General features: G+C 33.6%; 1 protein-coding gene across 2 annotated transcripts in view; it reads right to left on the bottom strand.

Annotated features, from left to right (window-relative positions):
• Positions 1 to 14268, bottom strand: part of BCHE (butyrylcholinesterase) — a 68297-nt gene extending 54029 nt beyond the window's left edge. The window contains exons 1-3 of one of the 2 annotated variants that reach the window (XM_078432188.2): positions 14150 to 14224; positions 8815 to 8907; positions 6614 to 8138 (exon numbers count right to left, since the gene is read on the bottom strand). In XM_078432188.2, coding sequence (XP_078288314.1) covers positions 6614 to 8130 — 1517 coding nt within the window. In that variant the 5' untranslated portion in view covers positions 8131 to 8138; positions 8815 to 8907; positions 14150 to 14224. Of the gene's footprint in view, positions 1 to 6613; positions 8139 to 8814; positions 8908 to 14149 lie in introns of both variants that reach the window. The other variant, XM_078432187.2, reaches the window with a different exon arrangement.
• Positions 14269 to 14577: the final 309 nt, after the last annotated feature.

Here is a 14577-nt window from a genome sequence, read left to right as displayed (position 1 = left end):
CATGATATTGTGGCTTTTGTTTTATAAGGAATTTAAAACGCTACAACTAAGGATACCATATTTGAATACAATTTAGTGCTACCAAAGAATGTTTTCTTATTTTTGCCAAGAAGTAAGTGACAAAAGCTTTCATATGTATTGGAAATTGATAAATATTCTAAAGTAACTGCAAAAAATGCACTTCATATAAAGGAATGAAAAATATAAAGGTTAGAGTACCCTCAAAATACAAATGGGAGTAGTTTGGGCTTTCATCTTCATCCATGATGGAGTGATTTAAACTGAATTAGCCTTCCCACCATAAACAACTTTAAATTTTTTTTTTTCAACATTTTTTATTTATTTTTGGGACAGAGAGAGACAGAGCATGAACGGGGGAGGGGCAGAGAGAGAGGGAGACACAGAATCGGAAACAGGCTCCAGGCTCCGAGCCATCAGCCCAGAGCCTGACGCGGGGCTCGAACTCACGGACCGCGAGATCGTGACCTGGCTGAAGTCGGACGCTTAGCCGACTGCGCCACCCAGGCGCCCCACAACTTTAATACTATATAAAAAAATGAACAAAAACAAACAAACAAACAAACAAAAAATGGCAATGAGTTTCAGGAACCAGGTAATAGGCAGTAGAAGTCTGTGTTATATGAGAGGAGGGAACTCCAAGGTGAGCCCACGTTTACCGTGGTTACTCACGAGAGCATAATTTCTTTTTTTTTTTTTTTTTACTGTTTATTTATTTTTGAGACAGAGACAGAGCATAAATGGGGGAGGGTCAGAGAGAGAGGGAGACACAGTCCAAAGCAGGCTCCAGGCTCCGAGCTGTCAGCACAGAGCCCGACACGGGGCTCGAACTCACGGACTGTGAGATCATGACCTGAGCTGAAGTTGGATGCTTAACTGACTGAGCCACCCAGGCACCCCACAAGAGCATAATTTCTTATCCAAGATGCAGGGAGCTTAAGCCTAAGCAGTAGAGCGGCTTCACTAAGGTCAAGAGACAGAAATAAGAGTTCCTGGATATAGAAGGAGCTAGAATCTGTGGAGCAGGACTCCAGAAAGAAGGAAGGAAGGCTCAAATTTTCTTCAGGGGTTCTCTACAGATCTTTGATTCAGGCCTGGACTAAATATATATAGGATGAGAGTATAAAGGGGCTGACCAGAGACAAGATGCTGCAGGGCTAAGAGCAGGAAAGAGATAGAAAAGTTGGAAAGTGAATAACTATCGTCAAGTTGTCAGTACTTAATTTACATCTCATTAATACCTCTTTAATGTTCAATGTCCAGCTGGACGGATGGTCATGCCTTAGAAGTACAGAATACAATAAGACCTAGTGTATCCCCACCCTGACAGACTATTAAACCAACTACCCCCAAAGCCCTCAGTGAACACAGACGTTCGAGTTTAAGTCCTGCCAAGTTGGAGGATCTATAAAATATCTTGGACCTTCCCTGGATCCATTTGAACAAAATATAAAACCATGCTGATTACACATTTGAGAAAAATTCAATTCTATATACATCCTTTAATTGAATGGCCTGGTAAAATAGAAAAAAAACATTCTTCATTGGAAGCGTACATTCTTCGGAGAAGGTTAAAATAATATAGAATTTTTGCTGCATATAATCCACAAAGTCTAGTATAAACTTGAAAATTACTAAGCATGTAAAGACATAGAAAAATAGAAACTGAACCCTGATATTAGATGAACAAACAAAACCTTAAGTTATTTTAAGTATGTTCAAGAACTTAAAAAATAATATGTTTTATATAGGAGACAGGGAGGGACTCTTGGCAAAGAAAGTATTTTTAAAAAAGGAAATTTTTATCTGAAAACTAAAGTAAAATAAAAAATTCATGGGATTCATTCAGCTACAAATCGGAGAAGGCAGAAGGGTCAGTGAGCTTGCAGAAAAATCAATAAAAATTATTTAATTTGAAAAACAGAAGCAAAATTGAAGAAAAGAAACAAATTTAGTCACCTGTGGAATAATATTAAACAACCTAGTGTATGTATAAATGGAGTTTGAGAAGGAGATGAGAATGAGGAGACAAAAAGAATATTTGATGAAATACTGACCCAAAAAATCTCAAATATGACATTAAAAGTCAACAAGAAGAATCTTAGTAAACTCGAGATAAAAAAAAAATTCATACTTGGAAACGTCATGAATGAACTATTGAAAACCAAAGATAAAGAGAAAATTTTGAAATCGACCAGAGGGGTGAAAAAGCACATATTGCATACAGGGAGAAAATCATATGAGTAAAAGCTTCACATAAGAACTAGAGAGATAAAAACATTACGGAACACATCTTTAAACTGATGAAAGAGAAAGAAAAAAAGATCAACTCAGAATTCTATATTCCTAAAAAAAATCCTTCAATTCAGGTAAAATAAAGACATTTTCATATAAAAGAAAACAGACAACATTTGTAACTAGCCAATGTACACAATGAGAAATCCTAAAGTATGTTCTTCACCATGAAGGGAAATGATACCAGATGAAAACTAGAATCCACAGGTAAGAAGAAAGAACATTGGAAATGACAAGTCTGTGGGTAAATACAAAATATTGTTTTCTGTTTTTCCCATAAATTTACATAAATATAACTTATGGTTAAAGTGAATAAGATTTTAGGAGAGATTTTATATTACACATTGCCTAAACATGTGGCAGCAATGTTGAAAAACATCGAGAATGCATGAAATGATATTGTTGGTCTCCTGACTTTGTGAGGTAGTAAGGGTGAAATAGAAAATGGGAAGCATGAATTGTGAAGAAAGTGGGAAATGCCAGTTGCAAAATGAAAAATGTTTCGATATTAACTCTAAGTTGACTTTCATAAGTTAAAGACACAATTGTTAGCCCTAAAGCAACCACTGGAAAACATATTAAAGGCAAATTAAAATGTCTATATAAAAACTAAATTGAAAAAAAAAACTTTCAATTAGGGTAAAAAAATTGGTGGATTAATCACACCAATTGTAAGGAAGATTTCTTAAAAAATGTAAGTGGAAGAAAAGGATAGAACAAAACATGCAAACATAAGTATAGGAACCTTGACCTGTCTATCTTAATATTAGGCAAAGCCAACTTCAGGATGAAGAGACATTTCATAATGGTAAAACAGCCAATTAATCAGGACTACATAATTCTAACTATGCATAGAAATTAATAGCATAGCTTTAAAATACTAAAAGTAATTAGGAGGGCAAAATGAAGAAATGAGTAACACCACAATTACAATTGAAGATGCTAATACCCCTCTCTCAGCATTTGAAGCAAGTAGACAAAATTATTAGGAAGAGTATTAGAAGACCTGAGCAATTGTGAACTAATTAATTTATGGAACGAATCATACCAAGTAAACTAAAGAGCACATAAAATAATCACCCATATGGATCATATACTGGGTCCTAAAATAGTTCTTAATATATTTCACAGGGAAAAATCTTAGAGTATTGTCTCTCACTAGAATGGAACTAAATTGGAAATCAACAACGAAATATATAGAAATTATCCAAATACTTGGAGGTTAAATAACAGTCTAGTAAATGACCCATTGGCAACATAAAAAATCACATAGAACAATTCAAAATTATTTTGAATTTAATTATAACAAACAGTACAATATGTACTAGACATTATTTGTTAAATTTGTTAAAACATTTTCTGAGCCATGAACTTGATACCTTGTTTTTCTGAAGAATTATTACAACTCCTACTTCTACTTTTTTTTATTTTCTTAATGCATTGTTTTTGGGTTATGAAGAAGTAGAAACCTGTAGTTTCTCAATCTTGGAAGTATTCACTTTGGGAATGAATAGTTAATTCTTTGTTGTGGGAGCTGTTCTGTGCTTTGCTGGAAGTGTAGGAGCATCCCTGGCCTCTTCCTTGCCAGCGTTACCCCCACTCCCAGTTGTGACACTCAAATACAGTTCCAGACATTATTGAATGTTCCCAAGTGTGGGGTGGGGGGGAGGCGGTGAGAGCGTGAGAGGGTAGAGGATTAATCTCCCAGCATTGAAAACCAGAGTTAGAACATCATGTTTGTGGTAAGATAGATGTGGATGGATTTACAAACTGTGTATTTGCCAACTTTGTTTCCTTTGGAGTTTACTTAACTATTTTAAACTTTTATATTTATTCATAGATATACTTTGAAAAAAGACAATTTGTACCAGGAGATTAACATTATGTTTGCCATCAAGTTAACTGTCAGCATGTATGAAGTATTATTATTTCTGTTTAACTGTGTGAATATGAACTGTAAAGACTCCCTAACTGAAATGACATCATGTGATAGCTAAACTACACTGAAAAGTTTACTTTAATCTTTATGGCTTAAAATCTTACTTATATGAACTTGTCTTTATGATTGAAATGTGTTAACCTTCATATATTTCTCATTAAAATATATTAATAATAGAAGTAGATTGGGATTAAACAATATATTCTATTAAGTGTCAAAGATTCTCTTCTTGGAACTCTTGCTATCTGTGTGTCAGGATATATTCCACATCCGATTCTCAGTGTTCTCCATTGTGACATGAGAAAATATAAATTTTCTGGTAATTTCAATATGCAAAATATAAAGTCCTTTAAAAATTACAGGCCCATCAATAATCTTAAGAAATATATCTCCTTAAATTCTTTACAATCTCTAGAATTATAAGAAAGAATTTAAAACATATTAAAATGATTTAATATGGGCATAGCCTTTAGGCAGAGAACAAAATGAGATAGAAATAATTCTAATGCTTCTCCAGTAATGATGATCCTTCTTCAGCAGAAATTTGATGTTGAGAAAGCAAAAGATATTGCACAACTACAGGTAAATTAATAGCCCACAAATCTTAAAAAAAAAAAATATATATATATATATATATATATATATATACACATATACATATATATATGTGTGTGTGTGTGTGTGTATATATATATATATATATATATATATATATATATATATATGTATTTACTCATTCTAGCCTGTACCTATTTTTGCTCAATCATTGGATAACATTGGATAGCCAAATATTTGATAAATATGTTATATACCAATGGCAGTAACTCTAATGAGTGGGCATCCAGTAAAACCAGTTTCTCTTTTCAGAAGCCTGTTTAGTTTAGGTTAGGAGGCTCAGCATATGATGATAAATAACACAGAGACAAATTACAGTCAATCACTTCTGTGGAGAGTGAAAAGAGGTCTGAAGCAATTATAACTTTAAGAATTAAAGATATGCTTGGTGAAACATGTGGGTGCTCAGGATCTTCAAAAAAAGTGGGACGTGTGTCATTAAAAAGAAAGGTAGACATTTTAAACAGGGTGCAAAGCAAGAGCAAGACTCTAAGGTGTATTAAGCTTGAAATCTTTGGCATTCATGAGATAACTGCCCTGCCATGAAGCCAGATATTGTTGGGGAATATGGGTTGCAGTGAGATTATAAAAGCCTCTTAATGAAAGATAGAATTTTAGCTTTAGACACAGTGGCTAAGTATTAAAAAGTTTTGAGAAGAATTATATTATACAAGTCCTTTGTAGAAAGATATATATATATATAGTGACATGAAGTACAATGAATTTCAAATGGAGGTTGGAAAAGAAAACCAGAATGCAATAATACTAGTATCAACATTTTTTCAGTTATAAAAGATATTATGACAGATTGGATTAGCACATCCATCAATTTGTGTGTCTATAACTATTTCTTTTAAACATAGGTGTTCAAATTTCTATTTGTTTTGTTCTTCCCATGGATACAAGGTATCCCAATATAGAAAATTCTTTTTAGGATTACAAAAAAACCCTTATATCAATGCACATGCATTTATATATTTGAGAAATACACAAATTAGAAAATACATGTGAACAGATTATTTTCTTCTGATTCTTGAGGATATAATATCACAATATTTATAACAGATGAGGAAAAATGGGTTCTTTTGTCATATGTCTGATTATCTAATGTTAGCTATATGACTGCTCAAATGCAAAACAGCTTAGCTAAACATGGGGACCCTTGTAGACGACCTTGTCCAATACAGATCACTTGAAAACTCTGAACGAACCTAGTAGGGGAAAAATTGATAAAATGCCAAACTCTGCATTTGTATTTGGAGTAATCTGAGGGCCAACTCCATCACCATCTTGCCCTTTGATTTTCCTAATCAGGAATGTGTTTTTTCACTACCTCTGCTTAGAAGCATGAAGAGAAGATATATTCCTGCTCTTCCCTAAACCTGTAAACATTATACATTTCAGGTTCAAGAGTATGGTCACAATAGCTTTAGTTTTCAAGGTAAACATCCACTTCCATACAAACTTTGGCTAATATTACTGAAGTACTTCACAGTATTTTGGGAATGAAATCAGAAAATGTTTTTTTTTTTTTTTTTTTTGTAAAAGTCATTTGATGATTTATGTTAAGCACCCTGATGCAAGAAATTGAAATTCATTACGTAATAAAAACCAAAACTAGCTTATGGTACAGAAAGAATAAAAAACTAAAACATGTCTGTGCCTTTAATGAAGTCTACACCACAGAGCAAGCAGAGTTAAGCAAAAGCAATCACAATCAAAACAATTCCAAAAATCAACACTTACCCATATTTTGCAAAATTTGCCCAGTAGTTCATGATGGATCTGCTCAAAATTTCCTCAGCTCTTGTGTAGTTAACTCTTCTTTCCAGAGGCAAACCAAAGACAAACTCAATTTCATAACCATGCATCACTCCCATCCATTCTGGCCAAGGAAGTTGGGAAGATCGGTGTTCAAAATAGTAGAAAAAGGCATTATTTCCCAATTCTGAGAATTTTGTGGTGAACTCCAAAGCAGGGCATATGATATTGTAATCCCCAAGAACATCATCCAAGGCCTCACGGTACTTTTCAGCTCTCTGATCATCTAACAAGTCCACATAATAAAAAAGAATCGCTTCCCTTCCAAATTCACTCACTCCTGGAAAATATATTTTTAAACCTTCTTGAAATTCTTTTCTAGTTATGATACTGTCATTATCTTTGCTGAAACCAGGAGCACCATATACTAAAAATGCTGTCCCTTCATCTTTATTAACACCCACCAAGATTTGGGTTTTTTTGAACTGTCCAAGTTGGAGCAGTGTGTCTGGCATATCAGTGAGAAAATCACCATCCACGACTGGACCAAAGTTTACAGATAAAAGAGTATCAGAGGGGACAACCAATAGTTCATTCAGTAGAATTTCCTGGGGATCTTTGTTTCGAAGGCATTTGATGATCTCTGTGTCATTTTCTTTAGAGCAACCAATAAATTTAGCTAAGGTCAGTGTTCTGTTCTTGGCTTCATCCAGAGACATTACTGCCCAAGGGGCATTAGAGGATCCACTTTGCAGAATGGCTCTGGTAAACAATGGCTGGCTTCTAGGAGAAAGTAAATGAAGGCTAACTGAACCCGCCCCTGCACTTTCTCCAAAGAGAGTTACGCTTTTAGGATTTCCACCAAAGGCTGCTATATTTTTTTGGACCCACTGTAGTGCCAACTGTTGATCAAATAAGCCCATGTTCCCTGGTATCTCAGGATTTCCTGGTAAAGCTAAGAATCCTAGGGCACCCACCCTATAGTTCATTGAAACTACAATAACTCTTTCAACCCGAGCCAGAAACTTGCCATCATAAACAGGTAAAGATGATGTTCCGGTTTGAAAACCACCTCCATAGATCCATATCATTACAGTAGCATTTTTTGGTTTAGGTGTTGGAATCCACACATTCAGGTATAAACAGTCTTCACTGAGATCAGTGTTTGGGTTCCACATCTCTGATCCAGGGAAGCCTGGGAAACTTTGATCTGCATTCTGATAGCAAGAATTTGCATATTTTGTGGCATTCCAAATATCGGACCACTTGGTCAAGAATTGTGGCTTTTTGAATCGAAGTCTACCAAGAGGTGGCTGTGCATAGGGAATTCCCAGAAAGGCTGTCACCATGCCATCAAGAACTGGCAAGTTCGTCCCTCTGACTTTTCCATTCTTGGTTGTAATTATGATGTCTTTCTCCGTGTGTGACTTCCCAATGAGCACCCAGAGCAGAAGAAACCGCAAGAGATATTGGATGCTTATGATTGTACCCTTGCTCTGCATATTGATTTCTGAAAGAGAGGTGATTAGGAAGTTTTAAAAGCCTCATGCATCAAGTATTATATTTTATTTATGATAATTAATTAAAACACAGTAGTTCTTATTAACCCTACCAATTATGAAAACTAATAAATCTGCTACCACTATAAAGGTTTTATCAAAAAAAAAACCCAGAAAATGCTTGAAGATATTTCAGTTTTCAATTTAGAATAGAAATAAGTGGAATGGAAAAGCAGAAATCATTTCACTTTGGAAAGATTCATTATCAAGTGTCGGCAAAGAATATTTAGTATTTAAATGTTTTTAGTGTTTGTTTAGTTTTGAGAGAGAGAGAGGCAGAGAGAAATAGAGCATTAGTGGGGGAGGGGTAGAGACAGAAGGAGACACAGAATCCAAAGCAGTCTCTGGGTCTGTCAGCACAGGGGCCTGACGTGGGGCTTGAACTCAAGAAACGTGAGGTCATGACCTGAGCCAGAGTCGGAGGCTTAACTGACTGAGCCACCCGGGCACCCTAGAAGATTTAATATTTTCAAGAGGAAGTTTGTCCCAGGCATATATATATATATTTCTCCACCATACACAGACCCACCAAAAGTGGAATTAAGTAGTAGTCAATTTATGACAGATATAATTTCCTCCTTGATTAGAGGAGGAAATACAAGCTTGTGTATTTTCTGAAATACACACTGTTCTATTCATGGCCAGCTTAGACTTCTGTTATTGTATTTTTCTGTTTCCATGGTCCCTTCTGTGGTCCTTTCTGCCTCATGGTTTCTTCCTCTACACAATTCAGAAGAGAATTTGAACAATCTGTTCATAGAATACTAAGTAACAAAAATACAGCAGTTGTCATTTATCTTAAAAATTGTGAAAACGAACACATCTGTGACCCCTATAAAGAACTATGGGAAAAACTGGAAGAGAAGGCTGCAGACATATAACACACAAGTTCTGGAAAGTGAATAACGAAGAAATTCCTTCTCTATACCTGAATTACAATGTCAATAGAGAGAACCAGTAGCTGATAATATATCGTGTGGGAGAAGATAGTTTGAAGGAATTTAACACTCAGGTATTACTCAATGCACATCTATTATTTGTTAATTGATTAACAACTTGTGATGATAAATATGTTGACATGATCAGATTAGTTGCATTTTGATAGTGGACAAAATTAGTGAAATTAAGAGAACTAATGCTGAGAAATTACTGGAAAAGGTAGAAGAAAAAGCAATATTTGACATTTAAAAAATATTTATTGATGACATGAAGAGATTGCTTATGGAAATCAAAGTTTTATTAAAATTTCATAATTCGCACTCGAATTTCTTTGAAATTAATAAAATTTAAAACTCAGATTCTGAAACTCCAAATGACAAAGAGGGACACAAAAATGTAATGCCCATATCAATAAAAAAAACTACCATCTTTATATAATTGAAAGAAGACCTGATTAAAACGGTCAAATACAAACACTGACTCCATCCACACAATAATAACAAAGGTCCATAAATGTGCAAAATTTTTTTCTTTATTATTTTTGGTATTATAATTGTAAAACAATCTATGTGTCTAAGAAGCTAATCATGTGAACATTGAGAAATTGTATTAGCGTGTGTGTGTGTGTGTGTGTGTGTGTGTGTTTAATTTAGATTATCTCGAAGGCAGAGAAGAAGGCATCATCCTGAAAACTGTGCCAGAGTTACAATTTTCACATTTTAAATCAATCTCATTTACCACTGCTAATAGTGCAGCTAGTGATCAAAAAGTATTTCTTGAGCCCCGCAAAAGATCTAAATAAATTGATCAATTGTATATAGTATTTTGTTCAGTGTACTTATAGATCTCTTTATCTCTGCTTCTGTCTATATCTATATAGCTATACATGTAGATCTTATTCTTTCAATGTCCATAAGTATATGCATATTTTTACATATATGTCTATATATAATGATTATTATGGTAATCAAGTTTTAAAAAATCAAAATGTGAAATTATTTTATGTTCTCAAATTTGATACAATTGAATCTGTGTTAAGACCATTGAAATATATTATTGAAGTATATAATATCTTAATACTATTTCTATATTATTATATTATTTCTATACTATGATATATTTATATTATTTATGATTATATTATATTATAATCTCACACTATTATGATAATGTAATAATAATGTAAAGTTTCCTGTAGACTTGACACTTACTAATGAGATTTTATATTTCTGACAGTTTAGGAGTTTTAGAGGCATGGCTACCACAGTCTTTTTTTTTTTTTTTCCTTTTGATAATTTCTAAGCCCTTTCTTTTAAATAAATTTCAGTGACATTTGGAGAACAAAATGCTGCAATGGATTTTTTTTTTTCTTTTTTAAAAACCTGTTTGGGAAGGAAAAAAAGAATTAAGATACCAAGTGGGTTTACTTTAAGCTGCATTTCAATAGATTAATTGCAGCATCTCTGGTTGGCCTCATTCCTCCCTGTGGCTTGGCTCAAGCTATGTTCTTCTGAGTCTGAAGCAGAGATTGTCTGGGCTTTTTTCTTGGTTTTATATAAATATTATTTTGCCTTTATTAACAAAACACCTAATGCTAATAATTTTTGGTCTCTGATACTTTTCAATCATTTGCTGTACAGTTTATTAATTTTATTGCATAGCAAGTATACCACCGAAATGTTTTGTTTTTGCATGTAATTAATATATGCAATAATCTTCCTTGACTATTTAAAAAAATATCTACTATAACAGTTAAAAGGTTGTCATATCATTCCCATGCCACTTAGCTTGATTTACATAACTGTTTCTTATATGGTTTTATTTATATTTGTGCTGAATAGGTGTTAATGTTGTATAGTATGATTCATCCAAATAATAACTAAGCTTGCTTTTTCAACCATGATCTGTGAGTCATCATCTTATAAATAATGTAATTAGGAACATTCAAAAAATTCATTGTAAGCATGTGTTCACTGCAAGAATGGCAATATAATTCCAACTCACTATCATGCTGCCTGTTGGAATGTTTATACACCATATTATGAAATCTAGACTTTAATACAAAAATACTCATGTGCTCACATACTCATTGTTAGTGTAGGCTAATATTTTTATATTTAGCCGCAGCACTTATCTAAATAAGCATTTTCATAATCTGGTATTCTCTAGTCTAACAGGTTTCTCTGTAGTTTTACTACTAAGAGATATTTGTATTTTTAGTATATGCTATCACATGATTAAATAATCAAAAGATAAAGGAGACTAAGAAAATTTTATTAGTTTGTATGTCTAAATCTTTATTTTTTAACCAAATTGATGTTTATTCATTTTTGATAGAGAGGGGTGGGGAGGGGCAGAAAGAGACAGGCACAGAATCTGAAACAGGTTCCAGGCTCCAAGAGTCAGCACAGAGCCCCACGTGGGGTTCGAACCCACAGTCTGACTGTGGTTAAGATCATGGCTTGAGCCGAAGTTGGTCACTTAACCAGCTGAGCCACCCAGTCACCCCATATATATCTAAATCTTTATTAATAACTAAACCATTTTATTCAATAAATTCTAGTGCAAATTGGCTAATGTCACATTAAATAAACAATTTAAACTCTGAGAATACATAACACGTTTACTATAAAGAATAGGGAAAATTTTCATACCAAGAACAACTGAATATCTAAATTTAGATCACTTAACTTACTGTCATAGTTTTTGAAAGAAAGGCAGGAGTTTTTGTTTGGAATTGCAAAAGAAATTGAATGATGGAAGTGGGAAGAGGAAAAAGCTGAAAGATATTTAAGACTATAGTATTCTAAGGATATCAGGTGCTCTAGGATATCAAAATCTACTGGCCATCTTTGGAAAATATTCTAAACTTTGAATAGTAAAACTTTGAAAAATAAAAAAAAGGCAAAAAATACATTTTTTGGATTTTTGATTTAATTTTGAAAGCATCAATTTTAAGAAATATGGTATGCTATAAGATATGGGTGTAAAACGATTGATAGAAAGAGCTATTTCTTTGCCATAAATATTCCATAGTTGATTATCAAACACATTTTCAAAATAATTGGCCACCCACGGTCAAGCAAATATTGATAACAGTTTTCTCTGAGTGTAATTTCCGTTTTTAAAAACAGTATAATATGTATTTCTATATAAAAATAAAGCTTCTTAAAATAGTCGGGCAAGAGACATCTAGACGATATGATCTAGAACAAGCATCTCTAAGATGTATTTGGCCAAAGTAAGACAGTTAAACCTTTATACCAAACCTAAAAAGCTTGTTTTGTTGCAGGCTATCTGAAGTGGGCAATTGAGGAAGTCTGTTTACAATAGACTCTACCACTGCCTTTCAGGGATCTTTCTGATATCTTTTAGGCAATAAAAGAATGTGTACAGATAGAAGACACGATGTTAGGTATTAGAAATGTAAGATCTGTATCTCTCCTCAACTCGGAAGACTATTCACAAAGTCTTCCTTGGGTGAATAAATCAAACATTTAATATTAGAGAGATAACTTGGGTCTTCTTTGAAAGTTGAGTCTGGTCTTTGGTTGACATCTATTCAACTATAATTCTCTAACATCCTGTACAGTTCAGTTTCTAAGAATAAGCAGATTTTGGCATGAAAGCATCAGTATGAAGACAACATGTAATTTAAACATGTTATTAATTTTTATCAAAAAACGACTCAAAGCAGAAACTAAATTTATAAACAAGATGTGACTTGCTAAGATATTATTAACTTGTATTTCAAAAACTGAAATGTGGAATAGATCTCAAGCAGTTTCTTAAGGTTAAAGAAGCAGAGCATTAAAAACAAAAAACAACGAAAGAACAACAAATCTAGGAGAATAAAACAACTTTGCAAATCCAATTAGAAATTTTATTTGTCATTCAAAGATAATGTCATTTCAAAATCACAGAGAATTCCTGAAGATCTTCATTTAAAGTATAAAGACATTTAAAAACTCATGTTCATCCTTAAGAAAGTTCCTATTTACATAAATGAAATATAATTAAGCTTACCATCAGTATGAGATAGTTTCTATTATGGAAGATATTACACAGACTAGGGATAGAAACTTCTGGTTGAGTGTATTACTATGTTATACACTCATAAAGATTGGGAAGGCCTACTCTTGAAATAAAAGGAAATTATATATGGAAATCATAAACAATTAAATAATTTTATTCACATTTCAGTTTACTTTTATCATTCATACATATTACACTCAATGTTCAATCCTCTGATTAAATAAGTACTGATATCATCAAAATAAGAGTAGATTTGCCAGACGACAGGATGAATAGAAAATCTATATTTCTAATTGTTTCCATAATAATAGTAATAATAGAAAATTTCCAATATTTTGCTATACTTTAAATGCGCATATTAAAAAAAAAAAAGAGGACAAACAGGACAAAGGTGGGGGGAGTTCGTAAATGAAATTAGAAAACAGAATTTTCTTTTAGATACAAGAAACTTACACCTCATTCTTTGCCAGTTTGATACTGGTAAAGTTTCAGATGACAAAATGTTGATTAAGAAAAGTACCCTGTCAAGCCAGACAATAAGAGGACTATTCATTTCATTCCACTTAAAAAAGAAGAAAAGAAAAAAAATAGACTAAGACAGGTCAAAGACCACTTTTATTATCCTTTTCAGGAGAGATTCACTAAATCGTGCTTTTAAGGGCAAAATAGAGCATAAAAATATTTCCTTCAGAGAGTGCCCTGAGAACATACATCACAGTGACTCCACAAGTGCTGCGGTCCTTTACACAAAGTTGAATAAATTCATTATTTTCTCAGCAGTTAAATGGACTCAGTTTGCGTTCCTTGAATAATAGGCAGATTTGATGCATGTGTCTGCTGGCTCGCTTCATCTGTCCCATTTGCAATAACTGTCCTCCACAGAGCACCAAAGGGGCACAGCAGACAAGTGAAGGGATAGCAATCCTACAGAATGAGCTTCACCGCAAGTTGCATCTCTACACGAACACGTAAATTCTGAGCAGCTTACCTGACTCACTGCAACAAAGATGATAAAGTTTGCAAGGAGTGGAAGTCATGGAATACTTCAGGGAAATGCAGAATGCAGCTGCTGCTCCAGCCTGTAAATTGGACTGCACTGACATTACAATCAACTGTTACTGACAAAGCTCGCGAGAGTTGGCAGCAGCAACTTGATCTAGAGGCAGCCAATCTTTACACTCTGACATCTGTTCAGAGGCTAATGGTACGAATGCAATAGTGATTCATTTACAAAAGTATCACTAGATTTCTTTACGAATTGCAGGCGCTAGTTTCAGAGTGAGGGGAAAAAAAGAGAAGCTTCTTTAACAGAAGCTGATATTGAACAGAAAATGCACGTGTTTTCCTTTTTAAACACTACCAGAACTTTTAAGTGTTTTTCCTCTTTTATAGAATATGAAATTTTTGTGCTTATTT

Source organism: Panthera onca, chromosome C2 (genome assembly GCF_046562875.1).
Source record: "Panthera onca isolate mPanOnc1 chromosome C2, mPanOnc1 haplotype 2, whole genome shotgun sequence".
NCBI lineage: Eukaryota > Metazoa > Chordata > Mammalia > Carnivora > Felidae > Panthera > Panthera onca.
Note: the sequence above shows the minus strand (reverse complement) of the source record. Positions and strands in the feature narration are given on the sequence as shown.